Source organism: Sinocyclocheilus grahami, unplaced genomic scaffold (assembly GCF_001515645.1).
Source record: "Sinocyclocheilus grahami isolate Dianchi unplaced genomic scaffold, SAMN03320097.WGS_v1.1 scaffold208.1, whole genome shotgun sequence".
Lineage (NCBI taxonomy): Eukaryota > Metazoa > Chordata > Actinopteri > Cypriniformes > Cyprinidae > Sinocyclocheilus > Sinocyclocheilus grahami.
In genome coordinates this window covers 555571-580722 of record NW_015505387.1, presented here as the reverse complement: position 1 = coordinate 580722, position 25152 = coordinate 555571, and the positions used below count along the sequence as shown (strand labels likewise).

The 25152-nt window shown below is 38.3% G+C and overlaps 1 protein-coding gene across 1 annotated transcript in view; it reads right to left on the bottom strand.

Moving 5' to 3' along the window:
- unc5a (unc-5 netrin receptor A) overlaps nucleotides 1–24860 on the bottom strand; it is a 210424-nt gene extending 185564 nt beyond the window's left edge. The window contains exon 1 of the mRNA XM_016286233.1: nucleotides 24532–24860. Coding sequence (XP_016141719.1) covers nucleotides 24532–24622 — 91 coding nt within the window. The 5' untranslated portion in view covers nucleotides 24623–24860. The remainder of the gene's footprint in view (nucleotides 1–24531) is intronic.
- Nucleotides 24861–25152: the final 292 nt, after the last annotated feature.

Below are 25152 nucleotides of genomic sequence, written 5' to 3'. Positions count from 1 at the left end.
GATGAAAATTACAGATCTCTCCATTCTTTGTAAGTGGGAAAACTTCAAATCAAATACTTATTTGCCCCACTGTATATATATATATATATATATATATATATATATATATAAGCTGTACAAACAGAAACACAATGAAATAATTAGTATACATACACACGTATTATTCTTGTAGTAATTACGTATAATTAATAAGTACAGATTGATAATAAAACTCCGAAAACAAAGAATGAATATCGAGTTGCCACAAACAAAATAAAAATATTTTATGCGAGTAACCTGACAAAATTCAGTGATTAACCTCAAAAGTGTTTGTACCAACCTGGTACCTTCTAAACACTGTTAAAAAAATACAGTTGTATAAGTTGTAAATAAAACATTCCTGGGGTACGTTTTACAAGAAAATGCCATTTCACTTTTTTCAATTTCAAAATGTCATGTTTAATTAATTGTGTTACTTGCTGTTTCTTTGTAAATGTTTCTAAAAATGTATTTATTTATTTTTTCCAGGGAACACAACATTGTTCGTAGGCAAACTGGGAGAAATAAAGTTGCCCTGGAAAAGTTGCATTCATATTCAAGTTTGCAAGAAAACTTTTAAAGTACAAGTTTTATTGTCCAATATGCATCAGACGGCCAGCAAATGGGCGGCTCCATGGAGAGTTTCACAAAGATTCAGGTGTGTAGATGTAAGATGGTAATTCCACGCCTCAATTGTCCCGGCAGAACAGAGGCGACACACTTTGTCATTGTGACTCGGATGTGATGTGACAAGTGGCAAAATCTATAAGTGTATAACCCCAGAAAAGTGCCTGCAATGCAAAGCTTATGTGCTGCCATGCAACGCTTGACAATCTCAACACACATCTAAATGGCAGATCCCATGTCGCTTCAGCAAAGCCAGTTTGCACACTTCCTTTCCATACAGAATTCCTTACTTCTGAACCTCCTTTATGTTTCTAGAGTTCTCAGGATTAAACAAGATATGGAGATGTCTGGAATTGGAATTTCTTATCTAGAGCCCTCATGCCTGACTCACTCTGCACTTTAACTATGAAATGATGCAAAGCTTTAACATGAACTGTAAAAACGGCACAAAAAAGTCGGTGGCTGCATTAATTCAGAATATGTGAATAATCTTAGCATCTACTTACAGTGTAAATCGGTTATAAGAATTGAGAGCAGATTTCAAATACGAAACCAGCTGACATCAAGCTTTTTTATGAGATTGATAACATCCGCACATATCTTTGTTGTTGATGGGTACAAATATTTTCTATAATCTTAATATGTACTTTCATGACTAAAGAGCCGCCAGCAGTCACAGTCATTTGCTGGCATAAATTGAGGATGATCAAATTCATCCATGTTTTTTTTTTATTTTCATTATTTTCATTTTTGGAACTTCAGTAACTGAAAGTTTGATTTAATTTAATGAGGAAGTGTTCATCCCACATTTCTCAGCATTATTTACACATCCTCATGTTCCAAAGCCATATACTGTATTTTCTTTCACAGGAAAAAAAGTAGCGATCGAGTCGTATTCTTATGCAAATCATCAAACACCTCAGTTCACAAAGACCAGACTTGTGTTATATTAACTCTCAAGTAATATGAAAATCTTGTTGTCCTAGAAAATAAATGAAAATCTTCAGTAATAAGGACTACTTTTATAGTGTTTTTCATCCTTTTTGAAGCTCCTATGAACTGATTCTTCATAAAGTTCTACTTTTGTGTTCCATGAGAAAAAAAATACAAGTTTAAAATAACATGAACGTGAGTAAATAATGGTATAATTTTCATTGCTGGGTGAACTATTGCTTTAAATTAACAGACATGCCGAAGTCCTCTTAGGCATCACCATCACGTTAGCAACTCATGCATAAATGGAGATTACAGACATTTTCAGATACTGAAATCAAATGACGAGCGGATAATGCAAATGGGGTTCGTTTATAACTCATTTACAAACCTACATTAATGTGATGATATTCAGAGCTCTCATTGTCATGCAGAGACGAGAGAAAGAAACAGATGAGACAAGTTGATTCATTACTTTTGTGAGACTTCTTTTTTTTGCATTCATTATTCGGAAGCCAATTAGCAACAGACACTATGCCATTTCTCTGGATTCTCTCCAATCACCCTTAAAAACAGAGGCAGAAAATTTGCTGAAAGCTTTTTTTTCTTTCATAACAGGACAGTATCTATTTTGAGATGGGCAAAAAGTGAGAGAAACATATATTTGTATTCATATATAGGCTATATATAAATATATATAAATATATGTAAACATATATATAGCAAGTATGAGTCAACAGCATCAGATCAGACCATGTAATACTAATGTGTACTGTAATGTAATGGACCACGTGCGCTGACACTAGAGCATTTATCCAGCCATTACAATTCATTATCCCAGTTGTAACAGACTAATACACTGATCCATTAATGTGCAAGAACAGTAACATGTTGAGCAAATGAGCTCCCCTTTTCATCCAATTAGCACTGAGTGTGACATCTATTGTGGATCAACATAAAGTGTATCATTAGAAGAGTGGAGAGCAACCATCACATGACTGTCCACTACAAAGGCCTTAAAGGTTCACTGTGTGAGACCATTACGGTTTTGAAATCCAGTTGTCAATGAATGTTGAGTGTCTCATTACTCAATTAATACATGACATGCAATATTCAGAATGACCACGGATTATAGTCTAATTATCAAGTGTGCATCGACGTAACGCCTTGGTATGTTTTGCTCTCTCACAGACTTGCTCTGAATGGTTGTCAACATTTTAACCCTAAAAATATTCATGTGAAAATGTAAATAATTTTTTTTCATGATAATATAAATAAATCATCATATATATAAAACTTAAAATATTACATAATTTTCGAATGAATGAATGAATGAGGCATTTATATAGCGCTTTATTGTGTATTGCTGTACACCCAAAGCGCTTTACAATCATCACGAGGGAGTCTTGTTTTATTATAATTTTTTTTTTAATAGTACAAGAACAGTCTGCTTATATCACATATGGCTATAAATTAATGCATTGCAAATGTCATTTCATGTGGTGAATAACAGTAGCTTCAGCACGACTAGTGACACCAAATGGAATTGTTGTTTATTTGATAGCATTGTCTCAACCAATGGCTTAAGTCTGGAGATTTCTGAACAATTCAAAATAAGGGGAAATAGCTGTTATTGCTGCAGAACTTGCACACTTCACCTATAAAGTCCCTCTTAGAAAATGTCGTTTAACAAAAATAGCACTAATGCTTTGTTTTCCACGACCACGTTATACTGGCTTGGCTGCACACCTGCATCTCTGCGCTTGAGCTTTTTAAGACATTCAGCTTGTGGGCAAACTGGCACAGAAAATTTGAGGTTGAGCCCATGCTCCTCCTTCCCTGTCTGTATCTCTCTCGTCCACTCTCTCTGTCCCCGTCACGTCTCCATATCTGAGGCCACACCTTTGCGTGTGAGCACAAATGAAGGCGGATGGTCTAATAGAGAGGATCTTTGTGTTTTCGCCCCTGTAAATCTGCCCTTTGTTCCACCCCACACTATTAGGAAATGCCATTAATGCCATGCCAGACAGTGATGGGTACTGACAGCCAGCGACTTCTCTGGACAAAATAGCAGCCTACAGCCATAAGTGTGTCACCAGCTTTCTCACATGTCACTGCCTCTGACTCTGGCTCGCAGGGATCACCTTTGTTCTAGCTCTTTCAAACAGGACAGCTAATTGTGTGACCGAGAGTCGAGGACAGAAGATGGGGGAAGGAGGGGTGACCCGTAGTTTGCTTAATGTTAGCTTCACTTGTTAAACACAGTAAGGGAATTCGGGGGAAATTAGAGACGTGTGCCCTTTCTCTGTATTGACAGGATTTTTTTTTTCTTCTTTTTCATACACAGCCTTTGTCTGGAAAATTAATGCCATGTGAAAAGAACACATAGGCAATTTTGTCTAGTGGCTGGCTAATATGATAAGACGGCCTCTACAAGGCCTGGAAAGAGGTGATAGCAAAGACTCAGCATATATCACACACCTCCGAGTTGATTAATGTTTTGTCAAATAACACCTTCTCACGAAGAGATCTGCAAGAATGAAAAATTCTATGGTGAGGAAAAAATGGCATATCTCAGCATTTGAGGGATATCGCACCATAGACATGTTTTAGTCACTCTTAAGGGGGAAAGACTCGCATTGACTTCTGCTGTCCTGAGATCTGGAAGGAAAGTGGGAGGAAATGGACTGGAATATGACTGGTTTTTGTTCAACCAGGCAGACGGGAATGACATGTGAATGACAGAACAATGCTATACTATTATTTTGCCGTCTTAAAGAGTTTTCTCCATATCAAGCGATCACGACTCTCGAGTGATTGTGCTTCTGCCAAAAGCAGTTGTCTTTATAGTAGAGGATTAGTAGTTTGCAGGAACATTCACTTACTACATAATCAAATGATCATACTACTTTGCTTTAAAATCACTGTTTAACTTTATTAGAAAAAGGTTTAATCTAATGCTTTCTTATAAAGACAGACATTAAAGCAGAACATTAATTAGGCCGTATTTGAAGATCTTCAACTCTGTGACAAGATAACTGCAGATTTGTTATGAGTAGGCACATATGCAATCCTGTGCTACATTTCTGTGCAAGTTTTTTTAGGAAAATCTGAGTTCTGCAAAATGGGTTTCAACATTGTAAAATGTTTGAAATGGAAACTCTTATTGATATCTGAGATCAGAATCAAATTCACCAAAATAATGGTATATCGATATGGTAGTCACACATCACATATTACCATATTATAAAATCAATGCACTCATCGTTCAGCTCATCAGCAGTATTATCATTCGATACATCCCCGAACCATATAATTACAACTAAGAAACAACAAAAACCAGAACCAGTCTTAAAATCAATTCCAACTCCAATTAGAGACATATGGCTCTGTGTTTTTGCATCTAGATAAAACTACCAGACAGGGGATAACAGAACTGAAGACAATCAGAGGTTTATATCAATGCCATCTAACACATTTAAAGATCTGGTTTTGATACAGTCTTAAATCTTAGAAATGGTGCTGGTGAAATCTTATTTTGTAGCCAAAACCTTAATGGATACTGATCTGAAAAAAGCCATATTTTCCTCCAAGTGAAGCAATATACCTTTCATTAAAACACTGATATGTTTTGTAAGCAACAGCTTTCATATAAAAATAAAAAGTTCATTAATTGAAAGCACAGAATGGCTCAAGAAAAGAAATATAAAGCCAACCATCCAACATCTTTCTCCCTCTCTATGAGACACTGTCTCGTCTAATGCATAAGGACAGCTAATGTATGGCATTGATTAACTTAATAGAATCTGAAAGGTAAAACATGCTTGTTAGACTAGGACCGAAGCTTGTAGGTAAGAGAGAGGCCTATGGGGAATCGTAAATCATTTAGAAAAATGACAGGGTTTGTGTTTCATTCCTGCTTGTTTCAGCATCCAATTTTTAATTCCTTATCCTTTAAACCCAGAGCAAATCTCTCACGTTTGGACAAATCCTTTTCTACTTTCTAGTAAATCCAAGTAGAAGAGTTGTTGAGGGTACAAAATGGCCCATGTAAATGATACAAAAAAAGATAGGAAGGAAAAATAAGCAGAATTAATCAGGAATGTAATTTATCATTGCTGGCAGTGTGTTGTTTAGACAAACAACAACAAAACTCCTGAAGCAAATCTGAATCAGTCATACCACACCTCTCAGAAATGTAATTTAGATTTTCCATAGAAATTGTGGCTGTTTTTAATGAGGCAATATAAAATATCATTTTTTTTCATGAAAGCATGTTATTTCAGCAGCCATTACTCAAGTCTTCAGCACCGCCTCAGAGCCAGAGCCTCATGGAACTTCTGACCAGGTGCATGAGCCGGCAACAAGGCCCGCCATGAAGGATTATACAGTGGAGAGCGAGGGCACGGAGGAAAGCCCCGCCCACTGTTCCACCGCTGAGGGTGAGCTGCAGCTGGACTCAGGGGATCTTATAGACTTTTATTCTGACATACCTTCACCAGTCTTCGCCATCGCCTCCGCTGTCTCCTGTCAGCCCCTCTGCTCACCCTCAGCCCACTATCAGTGGTGTGGTTTAGCCGTGGGTCTGCCAGTTTCCATCAGCGTCGCGACTGGAGAATCCCTTGTCTCCGCCTCCAGTCTCTGAGTCACAGACTCCACCTCTGCCCACTGACCCAGCGGCTCCACCATGGCTCATAGCTCCCTCCTCTCCATCGTGGCCCGTCAGTCCATCAGCTCCGCCGGGCTTCCTCGTCCCTCCGGCTCCACCTTGGTCAGTCGTCGACCTGCCATCGCCTCAGGACTCCACTCCTCCAGCTGCGCCTCGTCGATCTGTCCTACCGGCTCCATTGGGCTCCTCCCTCTCGGTCCTATGTCGCTCCGTCTCCACCACGGCCTTCTGGATCCCCGCCTACGCCTCGGTCGCCTGAGCCATCTGCTCCGCCTTGGCCCTCCGGATCCTCTCCGTCCCCCTGGCTCGTCGGCTCTCTGTCTCTGCCCTGGGCTCCTCTCCCACCTGCTCTGCCGCTGTCAGTCGGTCCCCTGGAGTCATCAGCCCTTCCTCCACCATGGCTCCTCCCTCCATCGGCTCCACCGTGGGCTGTCATCTTGGCTGCGGTCTTGATCCCACCTGACTCCTCCTGCTCCAAGTTCTTCCTGTCTCCATCCTGGCTCCTCCCTCCGTCTGGTCCGCCCTGGTACCTCCTGTCTCCATCCTAGCTCCTCCCTCCGTCTGGTCCTCCATGGTTCCTCCTGATCCCTCCATGGCTCCTTCCTCCGTCTGGTCTGCCATTGTTCCTCGTGATCCCTCCATTGCTCCTCCCTCCAACGTCGTCACCGCCCTGGTCATCTGCCTGCCTTCCTGGCTCCTCCCTCTGTCTGGTTCGCCATGGTTCCTCCCGATCCCTCCATGGCTCCTTCCTCCATCTGGTTCACCATTGTTCCTCCTGATCCCTCCATGGCTCCTCCCTCTAACGTCGTCGCCGCCCTGGTCATCTGCCTGTCTTCCTGCCTGCCCTTCGCTGTCTTTGGTTACCATCCCAACTCCTCTACTTTGTCCACCACCTAAGTCTCCCTTCATTCCACCCTTTGTTGTTCCGTTACGGCGCGAGGTCGCGCCTGGTCGGAGGGGGGAGTACTGTCACAGTTTGAATCTTGTTTTCTGTGTTTTTCTGTTCTCCTTCCTTGTTTCAGTCCCTTGACCTAGTTTTCCTTAGTTCCCTTCATTAGTTCCTTCAGTTCACCTGTGTCCTGTTAATTTAGTCATTAGTCCCTCTCTTGCTTTTGTATAAGTACTCCCCGTTTCTGTTCAGTCTTTGCCAGTTATTGTTTGTTTTGGTTTGTCTTCCTCCTGGATTCCCTGTCTGTTTTCCTGTGGATTACTATTAAAGAATGTATGTTATTCATCTCCTGTGTTGTGTGCTTGATCTCCCACCAGCGAGTGTGACAGTCACATGATCCTTCAGAAATCATTCTAATATTCTGATTTTGTGCTCAAGAAAATTCTTATCAATTGTTAAAAACATTGTTCTGCTTAATATTTTTTGTAAACGATACATATTTTTTCAGTATTCTTTGATGAATAGAATGCTCAAAAGTACAGAATTTATTTGAAGCAGTAAAGACATTTATAATGAAACAAAAGATTTGTCACTTGATCAGTAAATAATATTGTATGTGTATATACTGTTTTATACATATACACACACTCTCTCACACACACACACACACACACACATATATATATGTGTTTGGGGTCAATAAGATTATATATAAATATATATATATTTATTTATATATAATCTTATTGACCCCAAACTTTTGGTAGTGTCATTTATGTATAGTGTTGGTAGTGTCATTTATATAATTATAAAGCACATTATAAATAAAAGCTTCGATAAAAGACATAAAATATGAGACACAGTATCAATCAAATAAGAATCTGACTGCAGCACACAAATGCTAGCCAATCAGAAAACACAGAGGCGAGTCTCTGCCAAATTCAACCAATGGCAATGGAGTTTGGGGCAGGACAACTCTGTCAAATCTGCAATCGAAACTAACATCATCTTCTTCAGCTGTAATAACAAAAAAAATAACATTGATTGAGGCATTGATCCATTTCTCTATAAAAAGAAGGCTATTTCAACTGAAAGGCAGAACTTTCATTCTACAGTTAAGCGTCACAATTTCTAGTACGAGTAAACCATCCTTCTTATATTGTCTCTGAAGGAGTATACATTGAAAAGGCTTGACTAAATAAAAAGTAGCCAAGTCTGCTTTTGAAACTGTTACATATAAACCACATTAAAAACCTTAACACAATCTTTGAATAATGCTGAATAAAGGTTTTTCACCATATGTCTATCTCAGACAAACAGTAATAATAGAGTACATTTGTGAAGCACCAGCGAATCTCAAAGCTCTTTTTACTCTGCAGGGCTCGCAAAATCGCTAGCCTGACGTCCCGGGGCTATTGTGTTTTCCAGTCGGGCTACCAAAATGTATCACCGCCCTGCCCGACTGGCTATCTTGAACAGTGATATAAACTTCCTTCCTTGATTTGCATTGTTCACTAGCTTGTAGGAGTAAAACGGATCATAGTTGATCGTTTGCACGTGTTTCTAAGTCTTGCCGATTTAAACATTCAAGTGTTTAAACCATTCAAGCGCATTCGGAGCTGCGCGCACTCATTCAAAGACAGAGAGCCACATTTCAGACAATGCGCGTACACAGAATTGATTCCTCTGTGAATTGATTCCTCAGAATTGAACACATACACACAAAATGATCTCAAAATAACTGTCTCGGCAAGTATTCTCGTAAACACAGTCGGTTATGCCTTAAGTGAACGTAAACAGTGGAGAAAGAAATCTCAAGTGCATTATTATATTGGATCCGTGCATTCGGTCTTAAAGGGGCAGCAGCCTGTAAATACCTGCTGTTCCATAAGCGCCACCTGCTGTCAGAGAGTGACATTTGCATCTCATTCACCAAAGCTAAAATCAAACCATTCTGTTTTTGCTTCAAATTTCGAAATTATAAAATCGAATTGCAATCTAAATAACATGTATTTAGCATCTTTGTTTGGATCGTGATTAAAGTGCAGTGGTTGCCTCTGATTTTAATTGGAAAAAGCACAGCCAAAGCATCAGTTTGTTTATATGAAGAGATTTATTTTATTTGTATTATTTAATTATTTGACTTGGGATTTGTTTTAAAAATATATATTTTATCAGTTTTTTTATTTGACATATTTCAATTTCAAAAAGAAATGTGCAGCATTTTGTTGGAGAAATAATAAATGGACACCTTTTCATTTATAATTTGTTTTAAATCTCATTTTGTTAAAAAGAAAAATTGTGAGAAAATTGTATTGTGAAATCAGTATCGTGAATTGCTTCGTATCGTGAGTTGAGTGAATCGTTACATCCCTATATGCTACTACTAGTTTTTGCTGTGGTATCAAATAAGTATTCTGTTATTTAAATAATAAAGAACCATATTTTTTTTGCTCATCTGCAAAATGACCCGATCTGTTACTCCAAATCTGATATGATAATGCAATATGATCCGAGCCGTGGGTTTTGTGATCCATTGCACCCCTACTCTCTTGACTTGTTATTTGAAGAAAAAAGTTTTTAATCATGCTGATTTGTCCGCAGTGATATTTATATATAATCTTATTGACCCCAAACTTTTGGTAGTGTCATTTATGTATAGTGTTGGTAGTGTCATTTATATAATTATAAAGCACATTATAAATAAAAGCTTCGATAAAAGACATAAAATATGAGACACAGTATCAATCAAATAAGAATCTGACTGCAGCACACAAATGCTAGCCAATCAGAAAACACAGAGGCGAGTCTCTGCCAAATTCAACCAATGGCAATGGAGTTTGGGGCAGGACAACTCTGTCAAATCTGCAATCGAAACTAACATCATCTTCTTCAGCTGTAATAACAAAAAAAATAACATTGATTGAGGCATTGATCCATTTCTCTATAAAAAGAAGGCTATTTCAACTGAAAGGCAGAACTTTCATTCTACAGTTAAGCGTCACAATTTCTAGTACGAGTAAACCATCCTTCTTATATTGTCTCTGAAGGAGTATACATTGAAAAGGCTTGACTAAATAAAAAGTAGCCAAGTCTGCTTTTGAAACTGTTACATATAAACCACATTAAAAACCTTAACACAATCTTTGAATAATGCTGAATAAAGGTTTTTCACCATATGTCTATCTCAGACAAACAGTAATAATAGAGTACATTTGTGAAGCACCAGCGAATCTCAAAGCTCTTTTTACTCTGCAGGGCTCGCAAAATCGCTAGCCTGACGTCCCGGGGCTATTGTGTTTTCCAGTCGGGCTACCAAAATGTATCACCGCCCTGCCCGACTGGCTATCTTGAACAGTGATATAAACTTCCTTCCTTGATTTGCATTGTTCACTAGCTTGTAGGAGTAAAACGGATCATAGTTGATCGTTTGCATGTGTTTCTAAGTCTTGCCGATTTAAACATTCAAGTGTTTAAACCATTCAAGCGCATTCGGAGCTGCGCGCACTCATTCAAAGACAGAGAGCCACATTTCAGACAATGCGCGTACACAGAATTGATTCCTCTGTGAATTGATTCCTCAGAATTGAACACATACACACAAAATGATCTCAAAATAACTGTCTCGGCAAGTATTCTCGTAAACACAGTCGGTTATGCCTTAAGTGAACGTAAACAGTGGAGAAAGAAATCTCAAGTGCATTATTATATTGGATCCGTGCATTCGGTCTTAAAGGGGCAGCAGCCTGTAAATACCTGCTGTTCCATAAGCGCCACCTGCTGTCAGAGAGTGACATTTGCATCTCATTCACCAAAGCTAAAATCAAACCATTCTGTTTTTGCTTCAAATTTCGAAATTATAAAATCGAATTGCAATCTAAATAACATGTATTTAGCATCTTTGTTTGGATCGTGATTAAAGTGCAGTGGTTGCCTCTGATTTTAATTGGAAAAAGCACAGCCAAAGCATCAGTTTGTTTATATGAAGAGATTTATTTTATTTGTATTATTTAATTATTTGACTTGGGATTTGTTTTAAAAATATATATTTTATCAGTTTTTTTATTTGACATATTTCAATTTCAAAAAGAAATGTGCAGCATTTTGTTGGAGAAATAATAAATGGACACCTTTTCATTTATAATTTGTTTTAAATCTCATTTTGTTAAAAAGAAAAATTGTGAGAAAATTGTATTGTGAAATCAGTATCGTGAATTGCTTCGTATCGTGAGTTGAGTGAATCGTTACATCCCTATATGCTACTACTAGTTTTTGCTGTGGTATCAAATAAGTATTCTGTTATTTAAATAATAAAGAACCATATTTTTTTTGCTCATCTGCAAAATGACCCGATCTGTTACTCCAAATCTGATATGATAATGCAATATGATCCGAGCCGTGGGTTTTGTGATCCATTGCACCCCTACTCTCTTGACTTGTTATTTGAAGAAAAAAGTTTTTAATCATGCTGATTTGTCCGCAGTGAAGTTCAGCCAATGTCTTTTTTTATTTTTTTATTTGGGCTACTTAAATTCATTTTGGGCTACTAAAATCTGAAGAATGTCTGCCCGAAGGGCTCCCAGCGATTTTGAAATTTTGCAAGCCCTGTCTGGGTTAATTCATGAATGAGAGGCTGAGATTGTCATCACCTGAGCTACACATAACCTGATTCGGCATCAAAACACCTTCTACCCTGAGTGTTTGACTATTTGGAGAAACACGTGTGTCTATGTTTAACAGTGTGTGATTTATTGTAATGATTCAGCGGGTGAAGCCGCATGCTTACAGTACCAGCTCTCGGCTGGGTAATTAGGTGGCCCGAGCACTGAGACTGAGACAATGCCTGGGCACCTCTACTCTTCCCAGCATGCTGAAGTCTTGAGTAACCACAGTGAGTCAGGGAAAGAAGAAAGGAGATGATTCATAGAGCTCTCAATGAAGGCGCTTCGCTGAGGAAAGCAAGACAGAAATGTTTCTTACACTGGGAGCTGTGAAAGTCTGGGCTGAAAATTTAATTGTTTTTTAAAATAGCAGCAAACCACGATCTACAGGCAGGGAGGCTGCCTACTTGGGTCATGATGGACTCCACAGATATTTTAGACATCTGATAGAGGAAAAGAAGACACATTTAAATACGATAAAAAGCTCACCCAAAATTGAACATCCTGACATTATTTATCCACATGTTGTTCTAAACCGTCTGTTTTATTTTCCCATAGTACTCACTATGAGAAATTTTAGAGAATTTTATTTTGGCCTCAGAGTTTTACTTTGAGATAGACACTGGTTCATAGAATCATGACTGGTCAAACTCTGAAATGGACAAATACATTTCCAAAACAGTAGTCCATATTACTTGTGTGCTATATTTCAAGTCTTCTGTAGCCATATGACAACTGTGTGAATTTCAGCTATTCACAAAATTGTTCTTTTTTCTGCAGCTCTGAAATATCATTATCCATTCAAGATATTCAAACTTCTGAGTTATTTCACAAGCACAGTACAATTACACTCTTAAAAATAAAGGTGCTTCAAAAGGTTCTTCAAGCGATGCCATATAAGAACCATTTTTGGTTCCACAAAGAACCATTCAGCCAAAGGTTCTTTAAAGAACCATCTCTTGCTTATCTTTTTATAATCTGAAGAACCTTCTTTCACCACAAAGAACCATTTGTGAAACAGTAAGGTTCTTCAGATGTTAAAGGTTCTTTATGGAACCATTTAGACAAAAAGGTTCTTCTATGGCATCGTGAAGCACCTTTATTTTTAAGAGTGTAGTGTCAATGACGTCAAATGAGGATAATAATTTTTCGGTCTATCCCTGACAAAAATGTGACCCCAAAAAAGAACATAATCTAAAAACTATTTGATCATTTTATTGTAAACTCTTAATAACTCTTGACTGTAGCATAATGGCAGAAATGGAGGTTACCATGGCAAAGTCAGAGTAAAATCTAAAGAAAAGCCATTTATACCAAAACATTTATTATTTTAAAACTACAAAATGTCAAAACTATAATTTAGAGTGAGGTTACAGAAATCAGTGATCAGTGATTATATATACTTTTTATAAACTTCAGCCTGTTCTTGACACCAAAATTAAGACATTTGAACTACTTTCAAAGTGCTTTTATGGTGTCTTGTTTGTTATTTTTTGGTTTTTGACATTGTCACTATAAAACATCAAAATTCCCATTTTGCGTTCAACAAAAGAAAAATAAAGAAAAAGTCATAAACTTTTGGAACGACATTAGAGTGAGAAAATGATAGCAGAATATTCATGTTTCAGTATACTATGTCTTTAACACAAAAATATATCTTCAAAAACAAGATTGACCTTGCTGAGGTTTGTTGGAAATAGTTTCACAGACCTATAAAAATAGCCTTCTGTAAACCCATGGCAACTGCTTGTGTATAGACCATGACTGAAGCTGAAGGGAATATTTGGGGTTAACATCTTAATGTCTAAAGACAGAATTTGTGGCATGCTCTCAATTACCGCAGCAATAATTTAATCGTAACATACTTACTGGAAGCCTTGCAGATGAGCTGACAGTGGCATTAAGTTGTAAATAAGCAGGAATATTCCTTTAAGGCTTTGAAGTAATAAAAAACAGCAAAAATCCATTTACACTGGTAAACTCTCTCTCACTTTCTCCAGTATGCATTAATCATTATTAACACTCCATTTCTGCATTGCACTTAAATATTATCATTTAAAATGTGCTAAAGATGTATAACAATCACTTGAGAAGGAAGATGGCACACTGTCCTCTAAGGGCAGGATGTGTCGATGAAACATTTGGCACTGTAGAGCCTTTTATTGCGGTGACATCACATCCTAGGGTTACAAACACCTCACATAAAGCTTAAAAGAGGTTCACTTCCACAGTGAGAGCAGAAATTAACAGAAGGCCTTTTTAATTTATATGATCCAGCTCTCAAATCCTTTTGCCCCTAGAGACTCTTGCTGAACATGCAGTATCTCGGCAGGCCTTTTCTGAAAATGTGTGTGATTTACACTGAAAATTAATCCGGTATGTTTGGCTTTGTTTAGGAGAAGCCAGGAGCGGCAGCAGCACTCAAATTGCATTTAACCAGTCTCAAGAGTTGAATTTGTAAGAATATATCTCACCGTTATCCTTAACAGGTTTTCAAATCAAACGAACAATGTTGCTTGTATACTTTCAGTGTTAAAAGACACCGCAAACGTCCTTCACTACAGCTCATTCAACATGCATGAGAGCCAAACGCTAACATGAGTTCATAATTTTTTGTAAATGAACCAGAAAACATGTTTTCATGAACAAAATAATATGATCAAAGTCATTTTAGACCACCACACACACACACACACACACACACACACACACACACATTTACAGTAAACACATGGGCTGACTGTCTCTATATGCTATTTCATAGAGACACGAACAGTCAGGTCTCTAAAGAACGCCTGTATGACTAATGAGCCCCCTGGGTTACTATAAACAAAGAGAAAGCGACGAGAGGACCACCTTTAAAGGTCTTTGAAACATACCGAAATCCTGTGCTTTCAGGGATTAAAAAAGTATAGGCTCATAAGAAAAAGCAAATGACACATTTACAGTATTCATTAAAATCCATAGGCTATGCAAAGTCCCAGAATGAGCAATTCTGTCATGATTAATTATACAAGCATGAAGTCTTAAATCTATTTCAACGGCTTCACCGCTCCTAACATCCTTGCCAAGAAATGCTGCTTCTCCATCTCAAAATCTGAAATCTTGTCCGCTACAACCACATTTAACACACATACTGAGCTTAATGCAAAGGGCTGGCATCATTTTATTCTCTGTTAAAGTAAAAGGAAGAAAATTAAATGTTTTACTCACACACTTTTCACAAGCTAGAGGCTGCTAATAAAAATGGTTGCCAAAGGAAACATAAACGTGCTACTTTTGCCAACCCTGAGTCTTCCAAATGAATAGATTGTAATTACAAATGCTACTGTGATGCTGACATCTACCCTCACAAAAGATTTACCATGGTAGCTTCTGCCAAAATACCAGTTACAACTGTTACTGTTCTACTGATAAATCATAATAAATTAAAGCTGCTGTAAACATTTTTTGGACTATTGTACCATGCATAACATGTCCAAGATATCACTAAAATATGTCATAAGAAAGCAAATATATTTCTGTGAAAGCCCTAGGCTTGGGCTTCTTATATGAAATAAATGTAAGTATGAAATGATGTAAATATAAATACAGAAAAAGACAAAAACTAAATTCAGTGAACAGTTCATATGACATTGTCAGATGGTATGTTTCTGACTGAAATCTGCCCTCTGCGATACTGATTTGTAAATTTTTTTCTTATTAAAATTGTTTCTGTAATAAACACTGTATTATTGTACATTATTAAAATGATTGATTCCCCTACTGCCAGACATTTTCTCAAAACAAACAGAGCCATGAGACTATTAGTTTTGGCTACTGCTTGTTGATTCTGGCAAACATCCGAGTGATCTGACAGGAAACAAGGCGGCACTGATTGTCATGACAACAACAAACTTAAATTTTATGCGACATTGCATTTTTACACAGTATCTGGAGCTGGCACAAAAGGCACTTTGTAAGAAGCTTTTACGCTCCGTTTTATTTATCAGTTTACTGACGAGAGTGGTAGATAATACCAGGTTATCATAATTTACAGCAAACTATAACTCCAGAAAGGTCATTTCATAAGAACTCTAAGTATTTACATTTTGTGATTTTAAAATTATAAAGTGCCCCAATTATGCTATTTGAAATGTTTAAAATTTGGTTTTGGGAGTCACCAACAACAGGTATACATGCCTGCAAGGTAAAAAAAAAAAAAAAAAAACACACACTTTCATTTTCTTATAATATGCATTTAATTTAATTTACGTTATTTCTCAACAACTCTCAAACTATTTGTTCGAAGATTCATCTTTCCAAACCCCTCCTTCGCATAATGTTACTCTGCTCTGATTGGTCTGGTGACCCAGTCTGTTGTGATTGGTCTACTGTGTACAGAGTATGCCAGAAAAAAAAAATCACCAGTACTGGAATACGGCTTATCAATAATACATTCTATTATCATAATAATAGTGCTCCACTTTGTTCTAAAAAGAAAGAATCAGAGGAGGAAAAGTTGTTCTACACTTATGTTAGCAAACCAGACCCACAGCTTGGTAGTAAAGACCCAAACAATAATGGTATACGCGTTAGTCGAACACAGACAAAGAGTACTGATAAAGTACTGCAGTTTGTAAACCAACGTATTGCTCCATCCTTTATCATGACTTCAAGTACAACAGACATTATATATTAATCGACATATTTCTAGACAATAGCAGGCCCACAGCTGATTAGCAGAACTATAACGTGAGTTAGCCAGAGACTTACAGCTACACTGACTGTATACACAACACAACACAACACACAAAACTACATACTTTGCATGCTCAACAGAACATCAGAGCAACAATTATTAATCATACTTACAGGTTGGGATTCGGAGGAGCAAACTGTTCCAAATAAACTGGGCACTGACCCATCTTTCAAAGACAACCAGTTTACAAATCCTGCATTGAACTTGTGGAGATTGGAGAAGCAGTCATCAGTGAAATGACGAGAACACAGCAAAAACTTGTGATCATACTGATGTGGTATCTTAGTACAGCTGAATTTTAACCACTGATTCTTCACAGCCTCATCCTTTGGAAGTGAAAATAAACCAAATTCACTTTCACAGCGCAGAGCACAGCATCTTCATGACATTACGTTATCCACACGAACAAGCTACAGCATTTAAAAAGGGGGGTTTTTTTCGCGGGATGTCCACGCAGAACGTAGGTGGGCATTATGTAAATGTAAGAATTTGTGACGTGTGAAATTCGCAGAATGGGATTCGAATTTAAAACAACTAATTTCAGCGGTTCAGAGTCGACTCTTTCTTTTGAGAAACAATAACTTCATTTATGATGCAATTTCAGCTTTACAACTTTGCAGACTGTTTACACATACAGCTGCATTACACTCTACATGAAATGTAGTTTTCAAAAAATCCATAATAGGGGCACTTTAAATATAGAATAAGGTTACAGAAGTCAGCAGAGTATAAAATTAAATATTCAGATTTTAAACATCTTTCTTGTCTCTGAAAAGGGTGAGCAGATGTTTTGAGCTGGCCGTTGCATTCCCTGATGACTGCTGAGTGAGGGCTGAGCTACGGCCAGTGTTGACTCAGTTGAATTGCCAGCCTGAGGCACAACCGCATGGACTGTGAACGTAATGAGCAGAGGTCAATAGGTATCTTTCCCTGTCAACATCATCACTTCAAGAGGACACATTTTGTCCGTCTCTGAGCCAACCCGCCCTCAAATATCTTTGCCATTAGAGAGCTTATACCACCTCCAGCCTGCCTGAGGTACTTTGTATTGACTTGAGGCAGGCTCATACACTCACACTCATACTAAATGCTAAAACACTAAAACACACATGCCAACATACTAGATTATGTGCTACATATGCCACATGGAAATCATTCATACATAACAAAAAAAAAATGAACTTAATTTTTTTTCTTAAGAAAATGGAACAAAATGTCATGTATGCTGCTATGCAGTGTTTCTTAAGGGTGTTGCTATGCGGTTGCTATGGTGCTCGAGTAGTTGTTTACTGTCCAAGTTTAAAAACCTCACCCTCTTTATAATTTATGAAGGAGGAGGAGGTAACCATAACAACAGTACTACCACAATACTGTCATTATGTATCGCATTATTATAGATTTATGTCACAAATATAACCCCAAAAAACTCATTTGAAAAAATAATAATAATTTGTAAAAAGACTGAAAATTAGCATTAAATATTTTAGCAAACATTTGAAATTCCTTTTAAAAAGCCACTTTCAGGTATCATTCATGCACCTGTCACGGTGTGTGGAGGCAGGCAGGATGACAACAAGGATTTAAATAAGGATATTTAATGTAGAGACAACAAGGCAGATTCGGGTAGAGGAGACACACACTCACTCACACTCGGGGTAACATTCACAATAACCGACAAACTCAAATACCAGAGACAGGAACAGATATAGTGCAGATAACACACACACACACACACACACACACACGACAGGAACTTATAGGGCAGATAACGAGGGGCAGACAGGTGAGCACACTGAGGATAATTAACTAATGACTGAACGGGCTAAACCAACAAAAGGGGAAGAAACCACAAACACAGTCTATAGGGGCGTTACAGCACCATGAAGTTTAATATTATTTTTATACTCTTTTGATTTTGAAATCTCTAACCTAGAGCATTAGTAATAGAGATGCTTATTTATGTAGAGTATAAATATTCTCGTATAAGCAACCTCTATACTTTCCAACTACAAAATAAACAAAGTTCACAAAGAAACCTCAATCACATCCAATATCAATATCTCTTAGTGACCAAAGAGCTTTGCTTTAATACCCAGTGGTCTAATAAGTTGAATCCCTGAAAAGCCTTCATGTTTGCCATCATGATTATAATCAAGCAGGTTCTGAATTGAGGTTAGCCAAGAACAGCAAAGACAATTTTGCACTTCAAACTCACAGAACACGAGGGTCAACCGAGTACATTAAACTCATTCAGATCAGCCATATGTGAAAGAGACAGGCTGAGCTCGAGAGTTTCATTAGACTTGAAGTGGGCAAAGTATCAATATGATGCACTGTCATTCCTTTTGATGCTGAACCATTTATGCAGTTCAAAAGAAAGCTCCGCCCTTACTTGTATTATGGGCTGGCTGAGCAGTCAATCTACATCAAGGTAGTAGTCAAGACAACGCTCCCTCGTGGAAGCCCTCTGGAAGTCTCGTGTGCTGCTGCTGCTGTGCGGCGCATACAAATACCAATATTTTGGATGCAACTTGGCCAAACTTAAAGGCTACATAAGGACCCAGAGGACTTGCATAAAAGGCGGGGATTGAGCACCTCCGTGTTTAACTCTACCCTGTGGTTGATTGATGGCCAATTAAACAGTTAGAGGGTTATTGATCACAGGAGAATGAAAAGCATCCCCAAACAACCTTAAATATGGTGGGTGATGAACCACAGATGGGCTGAGAGCAAGCAGAGCGCCACAGCAAATGTTTCATGTTTATGTTCTCCGTCGCCACCGAACAAACCCTATGGAGTAATAACAGTTGGAAAAAAAATTACCCCTTTTGTTGCATTACTATTGTGGGATGAGGCAAAGTGTTTGAGTCTACTGAGTATTCAAGCAGATGGTTCATCATTAAAGCGGACAGATCTTACTTAGATCTCACAGTCTGCGAGTCAAACCAAAAGCACCTTGGGAAATGCACTCTTATCTCTTCGGGGAGGGGCATTCACCCAAGGCTTTCATAGACTCTAGTGCTCACATTGTGCTGAGAAGCAGTGTCTGCACATTAAATGCATCTGCTCTCAAGGTCAACAGTACTCCAGCTTTCTCTGGCCACTGACAGCACCTCGGGGGAAGAACACGATTAGTCTCTCTGGTGACAGCGCTGATCTTTGGTTCCTCCTGCTGACCGCATCCTTTCTGAAGGACATCGCCTGCATGCTGCTTGCAGGAGGGAGCAGGTGCTGAAGCCTAGGAAGGGACGAAAGGGGCCTACAACATAGATTGTACTACAGCATAGAATTCCTCATTAGCAACTATTTCTGTATGCAATATATTTAAGCCGTCCACCATACTGGAACGTCATAGTTGGTCCATAAGCAAAGTCTATCTGAAGTCTATATCGTCAACAGATGAAGATGATATTCATAAGATTCAGTTTATCATCTCTAGATCAATATCTATGGTCTACAATACCTGCTAGAGACTATCCTGAACTATAATTGAGAAAGACAAGAGACAAGGAAAAACATAAGACCATTTCACATTTTTAAGACCATCCAAAACTGAACTGAGTACTGGTAAGACATCTACTATAGTATAATATCAGCAATATAGATGCTGTTTGCAAAAAAAACTATTATGATAGTTCATTTTAAATGTTCATTAATGGAAAAATGTGCTTTTTGCATGCTAACCAGCCAAACCTTGACCCCTTGGATGGCACAATGGCAATTTCAAAAAGCTAAAGGCCCACCCAAAGCCCCGACTCCACCCCATTATTAGTAGTCTACACGTGCAAGTGAAAGGGCACATTTCCGAGATCTGATGCAGTCTGATAGGAGACTTCCCCCACCCCAAAGTTTCATGTCACATGTTCTCTGCCTCGCCTCTCCTTTTCCATTTGCATTTGACACTTACGGAGAAGACATATATAGCAGCGTGAGATAAGAAAAGACCACATTTGTCATCAAATGGAGCATGCTCTTGGATTATGGAAAGTCAGCTGCTGTTGACGGTTTCCCTTTTCCTCATCTCTGTTACACCATTTCACGCCTCTCCGTTCATCAAACTCAAATACGGTTATACATATATTATATATGTGTGGAAACTGTGAGAGCAAGAGAAATATATTGTTGATTTAAAAAAAAAAAACATGTTAAGATTGTTGTGAAATTGCAATGTGGCCGGTGTCGAGTAAAACGAAACACAACAAAAACGGATTTAATCATGTTCCGCTTCCAAGCGCTTGCTGCGACTCCAAATAAATCTTCTCTCAGACATTAATCTGTTCAAATCGTCCATTTTTCTCTGAAATTCTTTATTGCTTGATTCTTTCAGTTCTTGTACATCCTGAAAAGTCATTGCTTAGCATCAAGAGCCCGACATAACAGCAGAGTCTTCTCTTTACATGCATCATTTGATTTTATAGCTTACCAGTAGAAGGGCAAAAAATATTTTTCCTCATTTCTGTTTCTTTTTTTTTTTGACATGCACATCAACATAAAAACACCCTGCAAATACCACATACAGTGAAAATCTGGTATGGCTTAGTGAAAGGCATAAATAATGTTCAATTCGTGTTAAAATAATTTCCCCTCAACAACAAAAAGGTGAGAAAGCCAAAACGCTAGCTTCACCCTAATTGCAATAATCCAAATGATGAAAGTAAAATCACATTTCTAGAGTCCTTTGAGAAGCTTCTTAACCATATAAGAAAGCTTTTGAGTTTCACTGCACCCCAAAACACATCCCGTTCAGTGAACAACCAAGCACACTCAGAGCAGTGCCAAAAATCTCTGAAACAAGCCCACCACAAACTCCAACCACAAAAATCCCCTGCCTCTTTCTCACACACACAGCGAAAACAGCAAGCCCATTATATCACTCCTTTTCCAAAGAGATGGGAACAAACAAGAAGCCATACTTTACTGCAGGGTTGTGTTGATTGAAAAACTGATTCCTGTACTTCCAGAGTGTGCACTGAATTAAAGTTGTGTAGGTATGCAGGTATGCAGCTTAAATACATTCCTGGATATACGATTTGCCATGTTTGACCTGTGTGTGTGCTTTTCATTTTTTTCTTTCTTCTTTTTGACACTAAATTGTATGACACACTAAATACAAAAACTAAAATATAAGGTTGCAGGATTGCAGGTCTGTTCTTATAAGACCACGGACAACAGGTGAAAACAAATGCTCAATGCTGATATGAAAATGCAATAAACCACATAATCTTTATTAAGGATAGCAAAATTGAGGCTTATTAACATGTAAAATGGAAAAATAGCGTTTCCATATCTTTTGCTATTGACGTCAAAGCCTGTGCGTCTAATCATCGTTTGTTTGCTTTTTCATACAAGTTTTGTCATAATACTTTTGTATATTACTATGTCAGTATGCAGTTCATTGTAATTTAAAAAGTCTAGCCTAAATAATACAATAAATAATTTTAGTACTGTACTGGGTCAATATAAAATCCTGAAGCAAAACCAACAGAGTCACTGACAAAGGCTATAGTAAGAAACACACACACATGCACACACATCACAAACACAATGTGCTGACTCCTTTTGTCTACAGACTGATGAAAACCCTCCTGTCGGCTCAACGGTAGCTGATCTCCCTGAAGGCACCACATTGTTCGTGGAAGAGCTCTGTGTCTCTTGTGTTCTCTTTGATGAAGACTGACAGGGTGACCTTTATTTTTGACTGGATTATGTTTCAGGGAAAAGACAAGTTTGCTTTTTTTTTTTTTTTTTTTACAGGAAAATGCACCGTCAGCCCATTTCTTCCTGACGAGAGCACCTTGTGTGATCTTCTATGATCTTTTGGACTAACAATGTCTGCGAGCACACATGCTTCCATTATTCCCCTCCATCCAATTTACATTTCCTCCTCTTACAAGTCTGGAGAATAAGAAAGTTCCTGTCTGATCTTTTTTCATTTGGAAGCAAAGCAAGATAAGTGTCCTTGACAAATTAAAAAGAGCATACGAAGATGGGGGGAATTTAGGGTATTTTATATGATGCCCTGCAATCTATTAAAAAAAATGCTCCATTTGAACGGATGTTTAAAAACCTCGGAAATGCCACTGTATTTCCTATGATTCCCTTGGGTATGACTGTTTACCTCATCTTAATTTATGTGAAATCCTTCTCTAATTAATGCACAAGAAAATACTCTTAATTTAGCTTTCTCATGTAGAGTTTTCTAAAGCAAGACTGACAATTACACAACTTTTAATAAGTTAGCCCTCTGTCCACAGCAGAGAGGGGGCAGAACAATGTAAGTCAAGTGTGAAATTTTGACGGTGCTCTGAGGATACTCATCAGCAGTCCCCAGCTGGGCTCTATGGTGATGATTACTATAAAACCTCCAGAAGCGCAACACAACTTTCCCACAGTCAAGTTTCCCACAGCCAAAACCTTCCTTACTTTACTTACTCTCTTGGCACAATGTAATACAGATCTCGGCAAGCCCAAACGGTCCACACAAACACATTGTGGGTGGACTAGGTCAGTGTTTCCCAACCTTTTTTGTTTTATGGACCTCCACAGGCCAAATAAGGTTTCAGCACCCTTTCATCCATACCATCCGCAGCCCTAAATTAGTTATTTTCAACTGATATTGTGCTGTATAAAAGGTATATTTAGGCTATTACTAATATTATTTAAATGGTTATTTAAATTACAACACGTAAGAGCCAATCAAATGCATTAGTTTAATCTATAAACAGCTTTGAATTTTAGTTTTACATGCTTAGCAAAAAAAAAAAAAAGTTAAATCTCTCTGGGCTACACACTCTACTGGTTGGGAAACACTGGACTAGGTGACTGTGATTCTGTAACTGTAATTATGTCCAGACATGGACAACAGGTTAAGGTGTTATTTGACATTATTATGGTGTTATAATAAGCGACATTCTTTTTACAGTATGAAGCTGGGGGGGAAAAAACTACAGCACAAACAAAGGTTTGCAACACAATATGAAATTTCTGCCATTAACAATGTGTCATTAATGAATCTTTATATGCATATCCACACTGATTCTTATGTAAAAACACATAAGCTGGGCATTTCTGAAATTCTATTGTCTTAATTCTTGTTGTGGGAGTAATAACAAGGAGTCATTATTTGAGCAACCAGTACTGACAATGTGTCATTGCTGGCACTGCAAATAAATACAATTATAAAAAAAACAAATGTATTCATAATGAAAATATCAATTTAATGTTTAAAAATTATAAAAGCTTTAAACATATAGTAAATATGTACTTCTTTCCTTGTAAGGCTATACTAGCTAACCAAGACGAGTGCAAGATGTGTGATGGGAGGAGAGCACGATTATTTGTGCACGTTCTTTTCCACTGAGCTGACCACCAATGCATGTTTGGGCTACCTCATCTTATATATCTGCACACAACAAATGTGCCCTGCGCCGTTCAATGACCGTCGGAGCTCACTGTACTTCGTACCGCTGTCAAAACCGCTGCCAATGCAGCAAGAACGGATGAATGTCGGCGCGTAGAAATGTGCGCGTGTCGAGTAGGCTACTTCATTCAAGCTGACGCTCACAGAAATGCAACGCGGAATACAAGGCGTAATATTCAACAATATGTATTTGTTTAAACCCCATGGTATACATTTCTACTAATTTCCAATTAAACAAACCCTTGGTTTCGTTGAAACGTTTCGCCGTAATGTCTCAGGCGCGCCGTGAGAGTCTCGTGTCAATCAAACTTACTGCACGTTCAAGTTCCAGAATTGGTTCTTCGCCTCCGTTTCTGCGCGTTCTGGTTATTAAAAGTAACAATAATATGACAATTTGAACCAAACTGCTTATTTCGCATACAAGAACCCCGTGAAATAGTATATTGTGTTAGTATTCGATAAATCACATCACAAAGGGAGCCAGCTGCTGTGTGTAAAAGCAATTACGCATGGCTTGCACATGACTTTATCAGTCGAAACTGAAAGTTGCGTTTAAAAATGAATTAAGCTCACCAATGAAGGCAAATCCGGACGAAAACAAGCAGATCCATGTGAGTACAAGCCCGGATCTCCAGCGGACAAAGGGACCCAGGTGTAACGGCATCTTTATCACCTTCTCGTTCAAGTTTAAGTCAGTAATATCTGCTGAATGAGCTGCGAGGAGTATCTGCTGTCTGTCTGGGTTTAGTTTTTGTAATATTACACCGATCAGCGCATTTATAAGTCCTCTTTCAACACATATCCTCTTCCTGTACCTTGGCCATCGGTGCGTCTTCGTTGCTCAGAGACAGCAGCGCATCACAGGTGTGGTAAATAAAGACGCGACTCTAATATCTTCAGCTCACTCACCCACATACACACACACACTCCAGACGTGTGAGGAGAGAGAGCAAACGTCCTCACTCTTCTTCGTCTTCTCGCTGTCCGCTGCAGAACACTTGCTCCGGTAAAGAGTACGGTGGATATTGGCTTCAGTGCGCGAACATCTGCTGCTACAGCAATGCAGGAGTGAGGAGACGCGATGTATAGAGCAGTGAGGGAGCAAAACCCGGAGAGCAATCCAGCTCCATCACTGGAATGGAGTGCGGAGACCCTTGGATACGACGCGGCATGTACGTGAATAAGTGAATAAAA